Here is a 20,758-nt window from a genome sequence, read left to right on the forward strand (position 1 = left end):
GGTACTAACAGTATCCTCTTAACTCAGCCTTCTACCTGCATCTACCTCTTATGGAGGTATACCTTTTTTTAATGGATAATGGTTCCCAGGTGCTCACGTTTTCAACTTTCACTAGGACACAGGCAATTTTCCACATTCTTCTCTTATGGCCCTGGTTTCCAGTGCCTTCCAAGTATACTTTAATTCCCCCCTTAAACTAACTTGTATTTCATGTTCTACACCTTCCATGTCTTGCAGTATAAAGTAGTGGCTGTTAGACTGAAAGAGGCACAGAATAAATAGGCAGGAAGACAACTCAAACAGCAGCATAGGGTTCATTATTCAGGAAGGAGCCCTGTAGAGGTGGTCCCCACCAAGAGAGCTGGAGCCCACCCCGCTTACAGATATCGTAATCTGTAGATACTGGAGAGGGGTCTGGAGGAGAAATTTGGTTGGGCAGAGTTAATGATTACTAGGGGAAGCTAAAGGAAATAAGTTAGATAGGGTGCTGACCAGCTCAGGACCCCCTGGCAAGGTGAGAGTTTTGTCATTTCCTTGAAGTTAGGTGTGTTCCTTCTAGTAAGTGCTGAGGTGTTTCTCGTAAGCTGCCTGCAAGGGTGAGGGGGGTCAATCCTAACATAGCTTCCCTTTTGTTCATCCTAACAGTGGCTATGAACATGGACTCTGGCTCAGCATGTCACATGCAACCTTTAACAATTTACTTAATCTCTGTGTGCCTCAGTTTCCTCATCTATAAAAGAGATAACAGAACACCCATATAGTAGGTTGTGTAAAGTACTAAAAACACATGCCTGGGTGCAGTAAATGTTACAGTAAGTGAAGCACTTTTCTAATCCATGGCAGGACACGTGAGTATTAATGGAGTTTACTAAATGTTAGGAAAGGAAAATGCTGAGGGAGCATGGTGATGCCCAGGTGGAGTCTGCTGGCGGAGACACCATGTTTCTGCTCTTCAGGTGCTTTTAAAACCTAAGATAACATGTGGTGAGGGAGGAACCAGGTGATTTCCACCCAATAATCAATAAGTGGGGAGGGGCATGGGCTGTTCCCCGCCAAGTGAGGGCAATTCCTGAGCCAAAATATCGTTAATGTAAGATGTAATATTTTTCTATGAGTCCCCAACTTTCCCTAACTTTAGCCTATCTCAAAAAGTCAAAAAGACTCTTCATCATTGGCTACTTTTCTTAACTCTATTCAAATACTCTAATCCAACATTTCCCAAAATTTGTTCTCAGGTCTCTACTTACTCAGGATGTACATAAGAAAGAAAAAGGTTCAGTGATTAAATAAATTTGGAAATTGCTGAGTTAATATTAAACAGGTTTCTTTACTGTAAGCCTTTTACATGTTAATATGTACTATGACACTCCATGAGAGGATAAAGTACATATTATTTCCCAAATTTATTTGACCTAAAACCCTTTTATTAAGAAGTCACACTAAAAACTGCTGCTGCTCTAGTCCTTTGACAACCTTTAATATAAAATACATTGTGTTGCATTATATAAACTTCATATTCTGTTAATCTGATTCACACACACACAGCCTGTTTTCAAGTTCATGTTGAGAAATCTGGCTCAAGAAATTATTAACTGCTACTCTGTACAAATTACTTTTTTTTTTTTTTTGCAGTACTGGGATTTGAAATCAGGGTCTATACCTCAAGCCACTCCACCAGCCCTTTTTTGTGATGGGTTTTTTTCAAGATAGAGTCTTGTTAACTATTTGCCTGGGCTAGCTCTGAACCACAATCCTCCTAATCTCTGCCTCCTGTGTAGCTAGGCTTACAGGCTTCAGCCACCGGTGCCCAGCTGTACAAATCACTTTTGAAATGTCTTAAGATGAACATTTGACCTCTTAAAAAAGAACAAACACCAATGACCAGAGCTCCACACACTAGGTGATAAGCTATTCATTTCTTTATGGGATTATAACCTATTTTATTTACCAAACATCCTTTAAACAAAGCCTACTCATTCAACATTCCCAAATTTTCTCATTTTTAAACAAGGACTTGGAGTCATCCCCTAAAGGAATTCCAATACATAAGCTTATCAAATCATCCCAGTACCAGTGTGGGCATAAATACAGTTCCCTAAACATACAAGAACTACCCAAAAGAATGGCATCTAATACATGAAGAAGGAATAGTAGAATTTTACTACTTTACAATCCCTAATAAATTAATAAATCTAAGCAATGATCATGTCACTACTAACATCACAAACAGCAATAAGACTTTATGTACTTCCTGCTGAAATACAAACAACTCCTAGTAAGTATTCTTTCAAAAAAATCAAAACAATCTCAACTATTAATATATAGAAAATTTGAGACAAAAGAATATGTTAAATGATATTTTGGTGAAGCAATTAGCAAAATGAGACTATGAGAACTTCTCAAGGCAAACAACCTGGTTTCTTCCTAACAAAACTGTTAAGGAAAAGAAAAAAAGAAATGAAGAGAGTCTAAAGATTTAAAGTGATTTAACAATAAAATATCCCAAATAATTACAAAGTATGGACTTTATTTGGATCCCACTTCAAGCAAATAAGCTATGTATATATAAATCAGAGAACTATGGGACTAGAGGAATGGCTCGGTGGTTAGAATGTTTGCCTGGCATTCAAAAGGACCTGGCTTGAATCCCTAGCACCACGATGCAGGGGGTTTGGGGGATATCAGAGAAATATGAAACCTAGAACCTAGTTACATATACAATGATATTAAGATTTTTCTACAGGGTAGGGGGAGTAGCTCAGTGGTAGAGCACCTGCAAGGTACTGGGTTCCATCCTCAGCAATACACACACACACACACACACACACACACACACACAAAGAACTTGCTCTAAAAATTGGTATGACAATGGAGTTTTACTCAGCCATAAGGAATAATGACATGGTTTGAAGGTAAATGGATATAACTGGAGGACATGTGTTAAGTGAAGTAAGCCAGGCTCAGAAAGACAAAAGCCACATATTTGCTCTCATACATGGAAGATAGATCCAAAATATAAACATATACTCAAAAATAAGCATGATCATATACAAACTCATATGTAGACCATGTTTGTAATAATGGAACTAGTCTATGGAACTTGGGGAAAGAGAGAAAGGAAAACAGAATGATAGAGCATCAATAATATTATAAAACATAACATCTGTGAAGGTAGAGAATATAAGGATGTGAATAATGGAAGGGGTTGAATAGACCAAAGTAAAGTATACTCACAGAGGGGATACACTGAGAAACATCTTTGAACATCAACTTAAATATTAATAATGAAAGACAAGGGCTGTTAGAATGGCAAGAGTGCCTGTCTAGTAAGCGTAAGGCCCTGAGTTCAAGTCCCAGTAACGTTAAAAAAAAAAAAACAGTAATAATAAAAGACAGGACTGTAAAATAGGTAGAGAGGTACAGTGGGGGTGGGCGTGGGGGAGTACTAGTAGGGAGGAGGAGGATGAATGAAGGAGATTAAGATTGAGGGTATATGGTTGATGAACTTCATGTACTTATATGAAATAGAACAAAGAAATCTCTTGCAATTGCTTTAAGTGGCACAGGGAGGGGGTTGAGGGAGAGAGGAGATGGGGGTTATCTAAATACTGTACAATATAAGCCTAATCAGAATTGTGACTATGAATTCCCCCTGTATAACAAGTATATCCTAATAAAAAAAATAAAAATTAAAAAAATTTTCTGGTATGATGGATTGGAGGTGTGGATCAATCAATAGAGCCTGAATACCAAGCATGAAGTCCTGAGTTCAAACACCAGCCAAAAACAATTTTTGGTATGATAATGTATTCTGGCTATGCTATTAAAAAAAAGAGAAAAATGCTGAAATATCTGAAATGTATAAATTACATATGTGTGGAATTTGATTTAAATTTGACTTAAAACAATCCAGGGCCGGGAGCCCATACCTCACGCCCCTACTAGCTACTCAGGAGGCAGAGATCAGGAGGATCACGGTTCAAAGTCAGCATGGGCAAATAGTTGTCAAGACCCTATCTAAAAAAAACCTTCACAAAAAAGGGCTGGTGGAGTATCTCAAGGTGTAGGCTCTGAGTTCAAACCCCAAGACCACAAAAAACAAACAAACAAAAAAACAAGGCATCCTTTGAGTTGATAATTCTTGAAGTTCAATGTTTCGTACACAGGACCTCATTATTCTACTTCTGAGTAGCTAGGATTACAGGCGTGAGCCACTGGCTCCCAGCTTTTTTCTACTCTTGTTTTACTCTCTCTACTTTTATATTAATATTTGTTTAAAATAGTTCATAATAAAAAAGAAAAAAATGCTACCTGGAAATTGAATTATCTACCTAGGACTACATATAATCTCTACATATTCCCGTAACAGATGAATCCAGAGTCAAACGTAAGTGGCTATAAATTTACTAAAATCAAATTATATTTATAGAGTACTATAAAAAAAATTGAGGGGCTGGTACAGCACTTGCCTAGGAGGTTCAAGACCCTGGGTTCCATCCAAGGCTGCAAAAATAAAGAGAGAAATCATTTGACATGAACTTTACTAGCAACCCACATATACTGAATTCTCCTGTGTAATTACTCTTATTTACAAGTCTCTTAGCAGTATCTAAACAACTTATTTCGTTCTGTAAAAAAGTACAGTGTTTAAATATGGTTTATCTTTTATTTATTAAATAAAAGTCACAGAAACAATTTGCAGAGACACAGAAAAAACTTGCAGACAATACTGCACAGTCATCATTCTCTTTCTGTCCTATGGGCTTCTGGTACTTCTGGAATTTATCAGCAACAGACTACCGCATAAGCATTCCAGCTCACTGGGCTCCCAAACAGGACAAGTTTTATCTTTATGTACAAAAACCCTTTCCTGCCTATGCTGAAATAAGGAGCTAAACTAACAGATGGCAGACGAGAGAGGGTACTGATAAAGAAGCAGTAGGAGAACATGCTGAAAAGAGAAAATAACATTGAGAGAGCTGAAAGACACATTAAATAGTAGTTTAAAATTACAAAATATTCAGGAAGTACTTAAAATTTTGAAAAACAAAGTCACATTTTGTCAATCCTCAATTATTTTAAAGCTAAGTGATTCTGTCAATTTGCATCTGACTTTATGCCTTTATATAGCATACTTAAAAGTGTTTGGGGCTGGCAGAGTGGCTCAAGTGATAGAGTACCTGCCTCAGAAGCACCAGGCCCTGAGTACAACCCCCAGTATCACCAAAAAATAAAAAAAAGTTCTGAGAAGTCCTTCTTAATATCTCAAAGCAATTTAAATTAACCAAAGCAATACAAACCATTTTCAAAATGAACAAGAGAAACAGAACATGACAAACTTTTACAGAATTTCATTTGTTGCTCTACATCTACCTTTTCAGAAGCTACTAGACTTTTTTTTTGACCTTCAGAAAAGTTAAGCTCCCAACCTCTATACTAATCTAACATAATTTTTAAAAAACCTCAATATTACTGCAGCTTAACTAGTAGAAATTTTAATTAAAATATTAGTTTAAAATATATTACAACAGTTTGTTAGAATTACAGTTTTAATCTAAATTACATGGCCTAAATTATCTAGTTTTGGGCTGGGGGGATGTAGCTCAGTGGTAGAATGTTTGCCTAGTATGTACGAGGTCCTGGGTTCAATCCCCAGCAGAGTTTTGCTTTTATTTTGTTTTTAAATAATAATAAAAATACATAAACCTAGTAGGGCACCAGTAGCTTGCATCTGTAATCCTAGATGCTCAGGAGGCAGAGATTAGGAGGATTACTGTTCAAAGCCAGCTCATCACCAAAAAAAAAAAAAAAAAAAAAAAGAAAGAAAGAAAGTGCTGGAGGAGTGGCTCAAGGTGCAGGCCCTGAGTTCAAACCCCAGTACCACCAAAAAAAAAAAAAAAAAAAAAAACCCACCCTAGGCTTTCATTATAACAAACATTTTTTAAGAACATGCCAAATAAAATAGGCTATCTTGGCCCATTCATCGTGCCAAGTATTTTCCCATTTCAGGTTAAGCAACTTTCTAATCATTTATTTAAAAGATCAAGCATACAAAATAACACAATGCAGAAGTTTACCACTCACACTCTGGCCATTTTCCAAAGGAATAGCAAAGTATAAACTCTGGTTGCATCATTTAAAAAAAGTCAACTAGATGTTGATGTTGTATCATGACTCATCCCTCCAAGGGCAGCAATTTCTCTCCCATGTTTACCAAACAGGGAAGAACACCAGCCTGCTTACATCAGTCACAGAGGTGTTATGAAGACCAATTGAGAAAATGATTTCAAAAGTATTTTGTGAACCAAAAAGCCATAAATTAAAATGGCTGTGTTATTTTTCACAACTTGTCTGCACTAAAGACAGTTTGCTTAACTTTGCTCTTTGCGTTGAGCTTCATGTTCTACCAAGAAAATCTTGATAACTGGGGACAAAAAAGACTCATTAATATTCACTTTTTTATAGCAGTCTGATTTTACACTACTTATCGTTCTCTTCTAACATCTATTCATCTTCTTGGCAAAAACAGAACTAGCAACATGTTTTAAGAAATCACAGCAATATGTAGCCCCTAAAATTCTGTCATGGGAATTTCTGAATACCCATGTAAAAATGGTCCTGCCACAGGACACTACTTTTATGGAACTTTATTTAGATCACCAAAAACCATCATATTGACACTTATATGATCTGCATCTTCCTGTTTCTGCAAATACCCATTTCATTCCTGAATTTTCAACTAGTCTACATAATTTACTAGCCTTGTGATCTTGAGCAAGTTACTTAGCCTCTCTGTGCTTCAATTTCCTTGTCCTCAAAATAAAGCTTTATTCCTAGGTTTAAAAGTAGTTTAAATAATATACAGAAAAATGCTAAGAGAGTGGATGTTAAGTACACTCACCACAAAAATAAATGTGAAGAAACAGTTAGATTTAGACATACTTCAAAAAAATAGCATGTAGTACACAATAAACATATGTAATTTTGTCAAGTTAAAATAAAAATAGCAATACATGAAATTGTTTACATAGTACTTGTGCAGTAAATGCTCAGTAAGGAACTATACTATTCCTTTATATGTGGAGTTGTCTACTGCCCCACCATACCACCATTACTAAATAATACAAATCTTGCCATCATTTTCCATTACTCATTCCTCCCAAAAGAACAGCAATTGAAAGAAAGCAAAACCTATGATTATATTACCAACAAATTTCATTATATGTGTTAGATATTTGGCTGTATAAAAAGTTCAATGATATATATTTAAAAAAATAAAATACTGGCCCCCACAGGCTTTCAAATCATATTAACACAGATAATATAATCTTTGAAATTCTAGATGAGGTTCTGTATTCATTTCCAATACTATCAGTTAGCAATTCTGCTTACTTGAATTATGTCACATAAAATTGCCTGTGACCAAAGAATGTCATGGTCTTCAAATATGATAAAATTTTAAGGGACTTCTACAAATGCTACTATATTTTTTTAAAGGTCAGAAAGCACTATATCCTCCCCTAAAATCAAAACTTTTTTTTTTTTTTTTTTTTTTTTTTGGTGATAATAGGGATCAACCCCAGAGCCTCATGTATGCTAGGCAAGCACTCTTATCACTGAAGTAAACCCTCAGCCCTCAACAGGCAGTTTAGACTGAGGAAAAATAACTTGCCAGAAGCAAGAGGAAATATGTCTACTATATTAATATCCATCATAGAGGACAACCAAAAAGTGTTAAACATTTGCAAGAAGCACAAGAGCTGAAAATTCAAGTTTGTTTTTTACATATTATTTAGTATACCTTATGCATAATTACATATTTTTAATATTATAAATTTTAAATCCTAATATTTAATGCAAAAAATTCACAGCATTCTTTAACTGATTTAATAGCGCTCCTGTAGTTTAAATCTTAAAGGAAGTGAGCTTGGTAGAGGGCATGGATTCAACGGGGGATAAGAGTATGTGAATGGCCTTACAAAGGTAGAATCATTTAATCTAAGTTAAAGACAGTTTTACAATTTCTTAGTGCCATATCCCTAGCTTACTACAAGCTGAGGACTTTTCTAGGCACTGGAATAAGCAAAGCATATGTTTCTTTCATGAATGTATATTCTAGTGAAGATGACAAATCATAAACAGGTAAACAAGTAAGTAATTATATTTCAAGAATCCTAAGTGCCATTAAAAAAAAAAAAAAAAAGCAAGAGAGCTGAGCATGATGGTACATGCCTATGATCCCTACACTCAAGAAACAGAAGCAGGAAGATACAGAGTTCAAGGCAGCCTAGGCTACACAAGAAGACACAGTCTCAAAAAAAAAAAAAGAAAATCTAATTTTTTCAAAAAGCAAGAGAAACAAAAGGAATGGGAGATGATCATTATTTTCTATAGTGTGATCATCATAGACCTCTCTAAAGAGATAGACTTTGAGAACCTATCTTTAAGCAGAAGCCTAAATAATGTGAGGGAACCAGCAACACAAAGGCCTAAGGAAAGAGCACTCCAAACAGAGTCAAGAGCAAGTAATAAACCCTGGGAATGAACTCATGGTCAAGGAACTCAGGTAAATTCAATGTAGTAGAAGTGAGTGAACAGGAAGAGGAAGGCAAGGACTACATCAGGTAGCACCTTGAAGATCATGGCTAGAAATCTGGGTGTTATCTATACTACAAAAGAAATCATTTTTAAAAATTAAGTAGAGTTGGGCATAGTGGCTGCATGCCTAGAATCCCAGCACTGGGGAGGTTAAGGCACAAAGATGACCAGTTGGAGGCCAGTCTAGGCTACAAAGACCCTGTCTCAAAAAAACAAAAACAAACAAACAAAAAAGAATTAACTACAGAATTGACTGGCATTTAAAATGATCATTCATGGTAGCAAAAGTCTGTAATTCCAGCTAATTAGAATGCTGAGACAGGAGAATCAAGAGGATCACAAACTCAAAGCCTGCCTGGGCAACACAGTAAAAGACCCTATCTCAAAAGATAGACAGATAAACAAAAAAATCATTCTAGCTATAAAGTAGAGAATAGCCTTTTGGAGATCAAGTAAGAAAGCAGGAAAAACAGCTAAGAGACTTGTAATTATCCAACAAGAGATAATGGTAATTTATATCAGGGTAATAAGGCTGGATGATGGAATACAATCAGTTTAGAAATATATAAGCTGGGGATCTAGCTCAGTGGTAAAGTACTTGCCTAGCATATATGAGGTGGTCCCAGCACTGAAAAAAAAAGACAGATACATAGATAGATTCAGAAAATAGAGCCAAAGGGATTTGCTAATGGTCTAGTAATGAAGTATAATAAGAATCATAGGTGATACTTAGGACTGACAAGTTAAATGGTGCTGCCATTTACTAAAAGAAAATTCACAAGCAGTTCAAAGTCAACCCAGACAGATAGTTCAAGAGACCCTATCTTGAAAAAACCCATCACAAAAAAGAAATAATGGAGTGGCTCAAGGTGTAGGCCCTGAGTTCAAACCCAAGTACCACAAAAAAAAAAAAAAAAAAGATTCAGAGGAAATGAGGATAGAAATCACAACTTCTCTATTGTAAAAATTTAGTTTGAAATACCTATTAGATAGCCAAATGAGAAGCAGAATATCTCAGGGAAGGGATGGTGGCTGGTGGCTGAAGGCATAAATGTGGAAGTCAATTAACACAAAGATAGTATTGAAAGCCATAAAACTAGATAAATGTAATTTAGAAAGTCTTTTTTATTTAATCCTGGCATCAGCCCTATGAAATAGCAAGTATTATTCTCCTCATTTTATAGATCAGAAAACCAGGTCTGGGCAATTAATACTTGCCTAACATCACTCTGCTGATAGGTGGTAATACTAGAAAAAACAGAGTGGAGAGGAAAAAAGTATATAACTGACTACAATGCCCATGACCTTTCTCAAATGAAACTTATCATCTGAAGCAGAGAACAGAGACAATAGTCAAGGAGAATATTATTTTTCCAATTCCCCCAAGGATGGTATATAACTTGTCTCATTCTAGATACACTGGGAAGAAATTAATTCTTTACATACATGGATGTCTAAGTATGTTGGAAATGTTTTAATGTTGTCTTAGTTTCTTGACACCACTAAAATTGAACAGGATTGTGCTAATCCAGAACTTTAAACTTTCAGTTTCATTTGAAGAATGGCCTGCTTCCTTATTGAACTATGACAAATACCGCCATTACTTGTCAAAACAACTACCAAACCATGGGTATCAATAGGTACTAAATGTGCTTGTTCAAAATAACTAGCATAAGATATGACCAATAAGTACTGTATCATAAATAATCCTAGAGGAAAAAATATCCTTTTTACAATTTCATAAATTCTTTGTGAAACTTCACAAGTATTTTAAAGCACAGGCTATTACAAACCAATGCAGAACCTCCACTAAAAGCACAAAATTTCAGGCTGGTGGAGTGACTCAAGTGGTAGAGCACCTGCCTAGCAATCACAAGACTGTAAGTTCAAACTCCAGTAAAGCAAAAAAAAAAAAAAAAAGCACAAAGTTTCAAATGAGCAATCATAACTAGGCCAGAAATCATATTCCAATCAATAACCTTTATGGACCAGTGCAATAAATATTATGGACAACGTATTTTATTTTCAAGCTCTAAGAATCTGCCAATAACAGCCCTTCCACGGGAATGACTACAGAGCATATTTTAAGATCACTTATCTCTGGCTAAATAAATAATTAAAAAGCATAACAACACATTCTGTTAGCGAAGCTATGGGGAAAAAAAACAGATGCTATCATAGTTTACTGTGGGAATGAAAATATGCATAACATAGGTAGAGAAAAATTTTAGAATACCTAGCAAAACTACATGTATACTTAATTTTTGACCCATCAATCCTAGTTACAGGAATCTACCTGGAAGACAGACCTTTAGCAACATAGGAATACACATGTACTAGGTAATTTATAGCAACATTGTTCATAATGAGTAAACAATTTGAATGTCACATACAGAATTGGTGAATAAATTAAGATGTATCTACTCAGTGAAGTAGTAACACCTGTTAAAATATAATGATGAGCATGAAAAGAATGTATCTTCAAAAGAATGAACTAATTTGGAGTCATTTCCAGGATATACCGTTCAGTGAAAAAGTAAATAGTAAAAGAGTATAATATTCTTTTCTTCATGTAAGAAAAGACTAGAAATACTCTGTAGAAGTTCCTCAAAAAGTTAAACATGGGGCTGTAGTTCCCTGGTAAAGCTTACTTAGCATGCATGAGACCTTAGGTTCAGCACACACACACACACACACACACACACACACACACACACACACATACACACTACACACAAAGGTTAAACATAGAGTAATCATATATCCAGGAATTCCTACCCATGAGCATGAATGTTTATAGCAGCATTATTCACATAACCAAAAGGTAGAAAAATCAAATGTCCATCAATTAATGCATGCATGAACAAAATGAGGTATATCCACATATTCAGCCATAAAAAAATTTTTTGAAGTACTGATACATGCTACAATATACATGAACCTTGGAAAAAAATTACACTAACTGAAACAAGCCAGGCACAAAAGAACACATTAACACAAAATACCCAAATAGGCAAATCCATACAGAAGGAAGGTACAATAGATGGGCACTGGGGAGTGAATGCTAATAGTCAAAGAGTTTATTTTTGGGGTGATAAAAATGTTCTAGAATTAGGTACTGATGACTACTGTACAACTTTGTGAATGTGCTTACAACCACTGAACAATACACTTCAAAAGTGTGAGTTTTAATAGGCACAATGGCTTATACCTATAGTCCCAGTTATTCAGGAGGCTGAGGCAGGAGGATCACTTAAGCCCAGGAGTTTGAGGCCAGCATGGACAACATAGAGAGATCATGTTTCAAAACTAATAACAAACATATGACCTAGTAGTTTTGGATGATAATTGTAGGATAAAATAATTACCCATGAGGACATACTAATGTAAATAATTAAATAAGTAAATGAAGAAAAAGAGATATCTCTCCCATATAAGTTTCAGTTAATAAATGTAGGGAATGAGGGGAATATAAAATCACCACTAGACAAACACCAGTTATAATTATTGCAGACAAGATCCACCAATGTATGTTTTAAAAAAAAAAAAAAAGGGAGAACTGGGCACCAGTGGCTCACACCTATAATCCTAGCTACTCAGGAGGCAGAGATCAGGAAGATCACAGTTCAAAGCCAGCCCAAGCAAACAGTTCCAAAGACCCTATCTTGAAAATACCCTTCACAAAAAAAAAAAAAAAAAAAAAAAAATCAATGGGAGAAAAATGTGAGGAAAAACAGTGTGTCTGCAGTCTCAGTCTCTATTCCAAGATATCTATCAATGATAAATGGAAGAATAGTAACTTCACCTTCAAGAATTCGGCAGAAGCCACCTTAACAAAGTCATCAAGGTTAAAATACCACTAGAAATATGACACATCAACACCCACGTACCCACTAACATGACCTACTGGGAAAGACAAAACTTCCATAATTTTGTTGAAACATGCAGAATCTCAGTCTAATCATGAGAAAAGCATCACACAAACCCAAAATGAGAGAAATTCTACAACACTACTGACCAGTACTCATAAAAAGTGTAAAGGTCATGAAAAAAAAAAAAAGGTGTGAGGAGGGACTAGGAAATTGTCAAAGGCGGAGGAGACTAAGACACAACTAAGTGCAATGTGGCTTTCTTGATTAGATCTCGAAACAGAAACAAGACATTGGGGGAAAATTGTTGAAATTCATACAAAATCTATATAGTATTATATAAATCCTAATTTCCAGGTTTAAATAATTATACTATGGTTATGCAAGTAGTTGGTATTAGGGATACTGAGTAAAGGATGTATAAGAACTCTGTACGTACTTTTGCAACTTTTCTAAGTCTAACATTTTTTTTAAACTTTAAAAATGAATAAAAATCTCTCAAATGATCATCTGATTCAACTGTCATTTTTTCCTTGCTCAGGGATCTCATCTGAAAGTTAATATTCCCATTAATTTAGAGTGCCCAGTAAGAAACAGCAGAACAAACTAAAATCACAAAAGTCGAATCTGGCATCTAATAAGTAAATTAATTATTTGTGTTCTCATTGTTTAGGAAAAAAAAATGCTAACTGACCTGACTTTGCTAGCTTTGCAAACTCCTTTTTAAATGATTTTTAGCCAATACTTTATGTTTGCAAAATCATGATAATCTCCAGAGTGTGCCCATAACAATCCATTTCATGTGTCTATTAAAGTTTTATTTACAATAAAAATTATCTTCACTAAATCCTGTTACTTATATAGTTGTCCAATTATGAAATTCAAGTTTTTTGTTTTTTGAGACAGAGTCTCACCATATAGCCCAGGCTGGTCTGGAACTCTCTAGGTAGCTAAGGCTGGCCTCAAACTTGAGATATGTGGCTCATGCCTCTAAACCTAGCTACTCAGTAGACAGAGACCAGGAGGATGGAGGTTCAAAGCCACTCAGGCAAATAGTTCAAGAGACCCTATCTCAAAAAAAAAAAAATCTATCACAAAAAAAGGGCCAGCAGAGTGGCGGAGTGGCTCAAGATGTAGGCCCTGAGTTCAAATCTGACTACTGGAAAAAAAAAAAAAAAGACTTGAGATCCTCTTGCCTCCACCTAAAATTCAAGTTCTGTTTCACAAGTTTGCTTTTATCTAACACAAACTTCTCCCCACATTCCAAACATCGATGTTGTCACTAATGTCATTCAAGTTGTAAAAATATGAACTTTAAAAAAAAATCAGCGATCTAGTATATCCTATTCCTTTCTCTCTCTCACACATACACACATACATATATACACACAAACACACCCACACACAAATACTAAGGAGTAATTTTATTCCTTTTAATCATATGAGATTTTCAGGAGATGTTACATTAATGAGCAAACTAATGGACACATTCACATTTGCTTTCTCCTCCATGTATCACCAGCATCTCTACATTAGAAATGTAATACATGACCAGCAAATAAATGGGTAAGTGTCACGTGCAAATAGCATGACTGGAAATTTAAGAAGCAAAGTGATAAGAACATTAGGGAAAGCAAAATTCATAAAAGTTTAGAATTACAAGAGGCCTTAATAGACCATTTAATCCATTCCAATGACAACAACTCCAGACAAATGACAATCTATCCTATTTTTAAAAGCCTCCAGATTTCCAACCTCCCCAGATACCTCATTGTGCCATACAGTCCTGTCATATGGTTTGAGGGAAATATTATAACTGACTGTTCACTGCCCTACCTACTGCTGTCTTCTCTCAAATAATGTAACACATTTTAACTCACTTCCAAGACATACAAATACGTATGTACAGGTACAGAATACATATGTGTATATACCTGTGTATGTATGCCTAACAACACTCATTTTTGCTTGTATAAACACACACTATAGAGCATACATAATCAAAGGTACCTCATCATCCCACATAATCACAAAAGGCACTATGAAACAATGTCACATAATTTTAGTACAAAAATAACTAATGGAAATCAATTATATAAAACCTTGAGGCAAGTGATTTCTTTACATTATGAATAATCAGGCTTTTTGCTTTTCATAAACATTGCCCTTTTTGAGCACCCACCACAAGCAGAACTGTAAAATAAAATAAAATACGTATGTATTAGATCCAAATTGAAAAAAAATTTAATGTTTAATTTTTGAAGCCACTTGGCTAACAATCATTTTGGAAAAGGGCCAATGAAAGGGATAGTGATGAAAGAGTACAGCCAACGATAATGAGCAAGTAACCAATTTTAATCAAGCAGGCCAAAGAAATGATTCAAATAGAGCAAAATCATTTTTGGAACATATATAAAATGAGGAAGTCCCATGTAAGGATGAGCCAAGTACTATTTGGAAAAAAACCTAAGTGTTAGGAAATACACCAAAATATTAACTCTGAAGTCTATCTCTGGAGATGAGTTAATTCACTCAGATGTTATTCTTATGGGATTACCCATACTTCAAAGTATAGCTATTTTTTAACACTAAAGCAAATTCTGCCCCTGTGCTTAACATCTAAAACAGACAGCGTGTCTTTTACATAACTCCTGGGAGAGGCAGTGCCAGGCTTCTGTCCTCGTGTCTCCCAGGAACCTGCCACCTCTGTCACACAGCACTGTGCTCCCCAGGAAGCTCCTCTCATCCTCGTCTCACACTGGAGATTAAACAATGCGCCTCGTCTCTCCTGGTAGAAAAGACTTCAGATATTATTAATTATAGCACGGGAGATCTGCAGATAGGTTTACTGAATGATGAGCTACCCCCACCCAAAGGCTTAGGCGAGAAGAAAGACATCGCCCCAACCTCCAGCCCTCAAAAGTCAGCCGGCAACGGGGACACCGGGGTCGCGGCTCCCCACAGACCGAGGGCCGCGCCCCGGCCCGAACCCGGCCGAGGGAGGGGCGCTCGTTGGCGAATGAAGGTTTGAGGAAGAAGGTCAGAGAGCGACCCGAGGGACCGCGGGGATGTTCGGCCAGCCGCTGAGGGGCGGGTCCCTCAGCTCTCCACCGAGCCGGCGGCCGGGCTTCCAACGCGGCTCGGACGAGCCTAAGCAGTGGAGGTCCTGGGGTTGGGGTTGGGGTCCCCATGAGCGGGAAGCGCTCCCTCAGGCCTCTGTCTGCCACCCACCCGGACCCCGGCAGCCCCGGTCGGGGGCGGCCCGGAAACGGCCCCAGTCGGCCTTGCTGGCCGGCAGGCCAGAGGAGCGCGCACACAGGAGGTCAAAAGGGCAGACGAGGAGGCTTTACCGTACGTGGCTCCGGAGCTGGCGAGCGTGGGGTGCGGCTCCGGCGACCCGAGCCCGGCTCTGCCGCGGCTGCGGTGGTCGCGTCCTTTATTTTTGCTGCAGCAGCGGCGACTTGTCAAAGGGAGAGACGTAAGAGGCCGCGGCAGCGGCGGCAGGAAAGTCTCGCGGGATTTGGGCAGAACTCTCGCGCAGCTCGGAGCCCTCGTCCCGCCTTCAGGTCCCGCGCGGGAGGAGCGCGGGTAAGCGGGAGTGAGGGGGAGGGAACTAGGAGGCGAGGTTCTGGGGACACCCCGCCACTACGCAGTCTTCATCTTCGAGCCCTCGCGGAGTCGGGTGTGCCGGCAGGAACTGCACTCTGCAGATGAAGCACTATTGGGGGCGTTTTACAAGGGCGGTGAGGAGTGGAGGTCAAGCTAGCGCGCCCTGTTTTCCTCGTGGTCTGCGGGGAAAACTCCACCGCCTGGCATCTAGGTGCCTCGGGTCTCAGGGATGGGTGGAAAAGCTGGAGGCGAGCCAGGTGGCCACACCCTTTTATCCCTGCTGTGCTCCGGGCGCTCAGCGCTCTTTTATCTCCCATCACAGCCGGCCATAGCCCTCTCTCTGGCTGGTCAAGTTCAACCCCTTGAAAGCGTTTCACTTGACCTACTTCCACCCTGATATTCCTGTCTTTGTGCGTTGCAGGTCTGCCAGATCCCTGCAGACGCGGGGGCCTGCGATTTCTCCGGTTTTATTTTCTGTTAAGGAAAACTGAAGTAAATTGCCCTTTGAGTGATTTATTTACATCTTTGTTCTTGACCCTAACCTCTACAATGAAGCTCGGTGAGAGGAAGAACTCTGACAGGCTTGGTCAACAGTGTATTCTCAGCACCTAGCATAGGTTCAGGTGGTCATTAAATTGTTGAATGAGTACCTCTATAGTTGTTTTCACTCCTAGCCTCTGATCTTTTCTAGGTACCTTCATGGTATCCTTCATCAAAATATTCTACTGAGTACCAATTTATCGGTAACTGGCTGAAGATACGAGGACCGATGAAGCTGGTGTCTGCCCTCCAGAAGCATAGGAGAAATAGCCACGTATGTGTCCCTAGTGTTAAAAAGTATGGTATAGGCAGAAGAGGGAGCACTTTCCCGTGGTTAAATTTGATATATCTGTGTGTCATGTGAGACAGTTTAACCTAAGAGTTAAGAGCCAGAATTCTGAAATCCCATTTAACTAGGTATGTGACCTTGGGCAAGTTGCCTGACCTCTCTAAAACTGTTCCTTAACTGTCCACTTAAAATATTAGTTCTTATTATCACAGGGGTCCCCTGAGAAGTAAAGAAAAAAAATTGTTAGGTTTCTGGTATATATTAAGTACCCATTAAGTGGAAGTTCTTACATGTGTAATTTTTAAGTTTCTGTGTATAAAATATGTATCTACTGGTGAACTAGGAAGCAGATATATGTGGAGTGATGTCATTATTGCTACTGCTTTATGATCTAGGTGTTCTGTATGAAGCTGACTCAAAACCAGCAAACTCTCTTGTCTCTTATCAATTTTTTGGTTTGGTTTGGTTTGGTTTGGTTTTTTGGGTGCTGGGGATTGAACCTAAGACCTCGTGCAACCTAAGCAGTGGCTCTGCCACTGAGCCACATTGCCCAGCACCTTAATCATTCTCATTTTAACTTCTTGATGATACTGTCATCTGTGGCACTCACAATCATTCATGACATTTCATTTTCCTTCAATTTATAAAGATGTACTAATTTTGCCCATTCTCTTACAAGAATAAGACTAGAGACTAGGGAGCATGGCTTAAGTGGTAAAAGCCCCTGCCGAGCATATGTGAGGCCCTGAGTTCAAAGACCCATACCACCACCACCACCCCCAAAAAAGAAGAAAAAGAAGTAGATTGTGGGGTGTGGTGGTACATACCTGTAATCCCAGCACCAGAGAGGCTGAGGCAGGGTCATCAATAGTTTGAAGGTAGCCTAGGCTAAATAGAAGATCATGTCTCAAGAAAAAAAGAAAAGGACTGCTTAAAAGGCTGAGAGATTCCCTCCTTTGCCCTCTCCTTAGTATCCAGCCTTAAGACTGTTTACAAAAGAGAATTGAATACAATTGTGTGCAATTATTAAATATAATTAAGGTAAGCAAGTAAACCCTGACTACTTTTCACCTTCACCTTGACCACATCACCCTTTCCCAAAACACCCTTTCACACTAAGTCAACATCTTCCTGAGACTTGTCAGCATTTTATGCAGATCTCCCTTAGAGAAAAATGTTGGACATGGGGAAAGTGGATAGAGAGATAACAAGGCCAAGGCCTCAGTATCATACGTACTTGTCCTGATAGTCCTCTGACAGGACACTGATCACACACAAGTCAGCCACGTCTTCCTCCCCTCACATATGGAAATTATCCTTATCTCATGCCACATTCCACTCTCACACCACAGCCAGAAAGACCTGAAAAATCAACATAATGTATGTTTTTTTATCTTTCATCTGCATATAGAAAATGTATGGCTCCTAAATAAAAATTAGACCTAAGTGGGAAGTAAAAGGATCTAGCAGAGGGGTAAAGTGTGGAGACAGAGGAGGGAGAGGTTAAAAGGACTCAGGGAATAAGTTTTTTGTGCCCTTGTCACTTGGCTCGGGAGATAGCACTAAAAACAGAAAGGAGTGCCAACACAGGAATCCACAAACAGAAGTCCTGGCATCAGGAGTCCTGGCATCTCCCAAAATTGTATCTATTTGCCCTCAGCTTCCACAGCCTTTCTGAGCCTAGTCTCACACTACTAAACAGGTAATAAATAGGTTTCCTGCTTCCTTCAAGAGTATTATGAGCTGGGCACCAATGGCTCAAGTCTGTAATCCTTGCCACTCAGGATGCAGGGATCAGAAGGATAAGATGCAAAGCCAGCCAGGGCAAATAGGTGGCAAGTCCCTATCTCAAAAAAACCCTAAACAAAAAAGGGCTGGTGGAGTGGCTCAAAGTGTAGGCCTAAATTCAGATTCCAGTACTACCACCAAAAAAAAAAGAGTTGCCTGTGTAAGAGTTGCCGCCAGAATGGCTCAAGTGGTAGAGCATCTCTCTAGGAAGCTCAAAGCCCTGAGTTCAAACTCCATGCCTCCAAAAAATAATGATAATAAAGAGTATTGTGAAAGTCAAATAACATAAGAAAGTACTTTGAAATCACTGTAAATGTAAGGCATGATTATTCATTTACTTAACAAACCTTTATAGAATGTCTGTCATCAGCCAGGCACTGTGTAAGGTGTTGAATATACTATTGAACAAGTTTTAATACCTTCTCAAGGAACTTACAGTCCAAGGGGAGAAAATAGGAAAGATAATTATAATACTATGGGAGTGGGGTATAAATGGAGTACAAAAAGGTATAGGGGGAAGGAGCTGAAAGACTTTGGAGGAGGCTTAGAAGGATAGCACACATAATGAGAATCCAGCCCATTTCATGAAGAGTGATTCATAAATCAGCTCCAGAACAACTCCAACAAATTTGCTGTGTTGTGGGTTGTGAATTCTGCTTTGTTCTAATAAAACTCACATCTCCTAAACCATTAGAAAAGAATCTTTGATGTAGAGTCACTATATACACCCATTAGCTTTGAAGAAAGATGGGATTAATGGAGTGAAAAATCCATGGTATCTTAATTAGAAACATTTTCTTCTTACATCTTGTGTTTCAACACCAGAACACAAGAATACATCCCCCTCACATGCTTGGTCCCTGCAGCCAATCTTTCTAATCCAGAGCCCAAGAGATGTTTCTAAAACATGCTACAGCTTCCGGAACTGGGGCGCGTGGGTGAAGAAGGTCAGGACCAGGGAATTTTGTTCCTTACTGCTCAAGAAATGTCTTCACTTTCAGAATATGCATTGCGCATGTCTCGCCTGAGTGCTCGCCTCTTTGGTGAAGTTGCCAAGCCTACAGATTCCAAGTCCATGAAAGTGGTGAAATTGTTCAGTGAACAGCCCTTGGCTAAGAGGAAGGAGACTTATGACTGGTATCCAAATCACAACACGTATTTTGCACTCATGGGCACACTCCCTTTTCTTGGCTTCTACAGAGATGAGCATCAGGATTTTAAGGATGAGCAAAGACATTTAAAGAAGCTTCATGGAAAAGGGAAACCAAAGAAAGGAGAAGGGAAAAGAGCAGCAAAAAAAGAAATAGTGCCAGCCCATCAAGAAACAACATATCTTCTTTAGTGACTGAGAGGAGGAACATAATAGAGGAACATATTTCCTCAATGAAGGTTATTTGGAGAAATACATCATCCAATCCAGTTAAAACAAAACAAAACAAAACATGCTACAATACCTTACATTTTTAGTTTATGGATTATTTATAGTCTACTTATTTACAAAAAGACTTTTAAAAATTGAGGCAAGATTTTACTATGTAACCTAGGCTGGCTTGGAACTTGCAATTCTCCTGCCTTCTGAGAGCTGAGATTATAGGCATGTAGTACCATACCTGGCTTTTTTTTTTTTTTTACAGTGCTGGGTATTGAACCCCAGGTTTTATACATGCTAGGCCAGCACTCCATCATGGAGTCATATCCCCAGCCTAAAAGGTTTGACAGTACTAAGGTTTGAACTCAGGGCATACATCTTGAGCCACTCCACCAGCCCTTTTATTTATTTATTTTTGCAATAGGGGTCTCATGAACTATATGCCCAGGCTATTTTTGAACCACCATCCTCCTGAGCTGTGCCTCCGAATAGCTAGCTAGATTACAGGCATGAGCCACCGGCACCTACCTTTTTTTTTTTTTTTTTTTTTTTTTGGTGGTGGGGATTGAACCCAAGATCTTACACATGCTAGGCAAGCATTTTACCTCTGAGTTACATCTCCAGCCCACGATAGCTATTAACATTTTATTTGTAATCATGTTCTCCACAAAGAAACTCTTAAGAGAGTGTATCAGT

At 38.2% G+C, this 20,758-nt stretch overlaps 2 protein-coding genes and 1 pseudogene across 21 annotated transcripts in view; 2 read left to right on the forward strand and 1 right to left on the reverse strand.

Annotated features, from left to right (window-relative positions):
• Positions 1-15,961, reverse strand: part of Herc1 (HECT and RLD domain containing E3 ubiquitin protein ligase family member 1) — a 218,121-nt gene extending 202,160 nt beyond the window's left edge. For 13 of the 14 annotated variants that reach the window (XR_012445504.1, XM_074066154.1, XM_074066158.1 and 10 more), the window contains exon 1: positions 15,818-15,957. The gene's annotated coding sequence lies outside the window, so the exon portion shown is untranslated. Of the gene's footprint in view, positions 1-15,817 lie in introns of all 14 variants that reach the window. The other variant, XM_074066147.1, reaches the window with a different exon arrangement.
• The window catches only part of LOC141420838 (uncharacterized), a 31,584-nt gene continuing 25,940 nt past the window's right edge, over positions 15,115-20,758 (forward strand). For 3 of the 7 annotated variants that reach the window (XR_012445505.1, XM_074066167.1, XM_074066166.1), the window contains exons 1-2: positions 15,124-16,055; positions 16,768-16,890. Coding sequence is in view for 5 of the 7 variants with exons in the window: in XM_074066167.1 (XP_073922268.1) it covers positions 15,657-16,055; positions 16,768-16,890 (522 nt within the window). In the remaining 2 variants the exon portion in view is untranslated. Of the gene's footprint in view, positions 16,288-16,497; positions 16,726-16,767; positions 16,891-20,758 lie in introns of those variants that run through there. The other 4 variants (XM_074066168.1, XM_074066169.1, XR_012445506.1 and 1 more) reach the window with 4 other exon arrangements.
• LOC109702057 (small ribosomal subunit protein mS33 pseudogene) lies at positions 19,586-20,112 on the forward strand (annotated as a pseudogene).

The sequence above is a fragment of the Castor canadensis genome, chromosome 2 (genome assembly GCF_047511655.1).
Source record: "Castor canadensis chromosome 2, mCasCan1.hap1v2, whole genome shotgun sequence".
NCBI classification, from domain to species: Eukaryota; Metazoa; Chordata; class Mammalia; order Rodentia; family Castoridae; genus Castor; species Castor canadensis.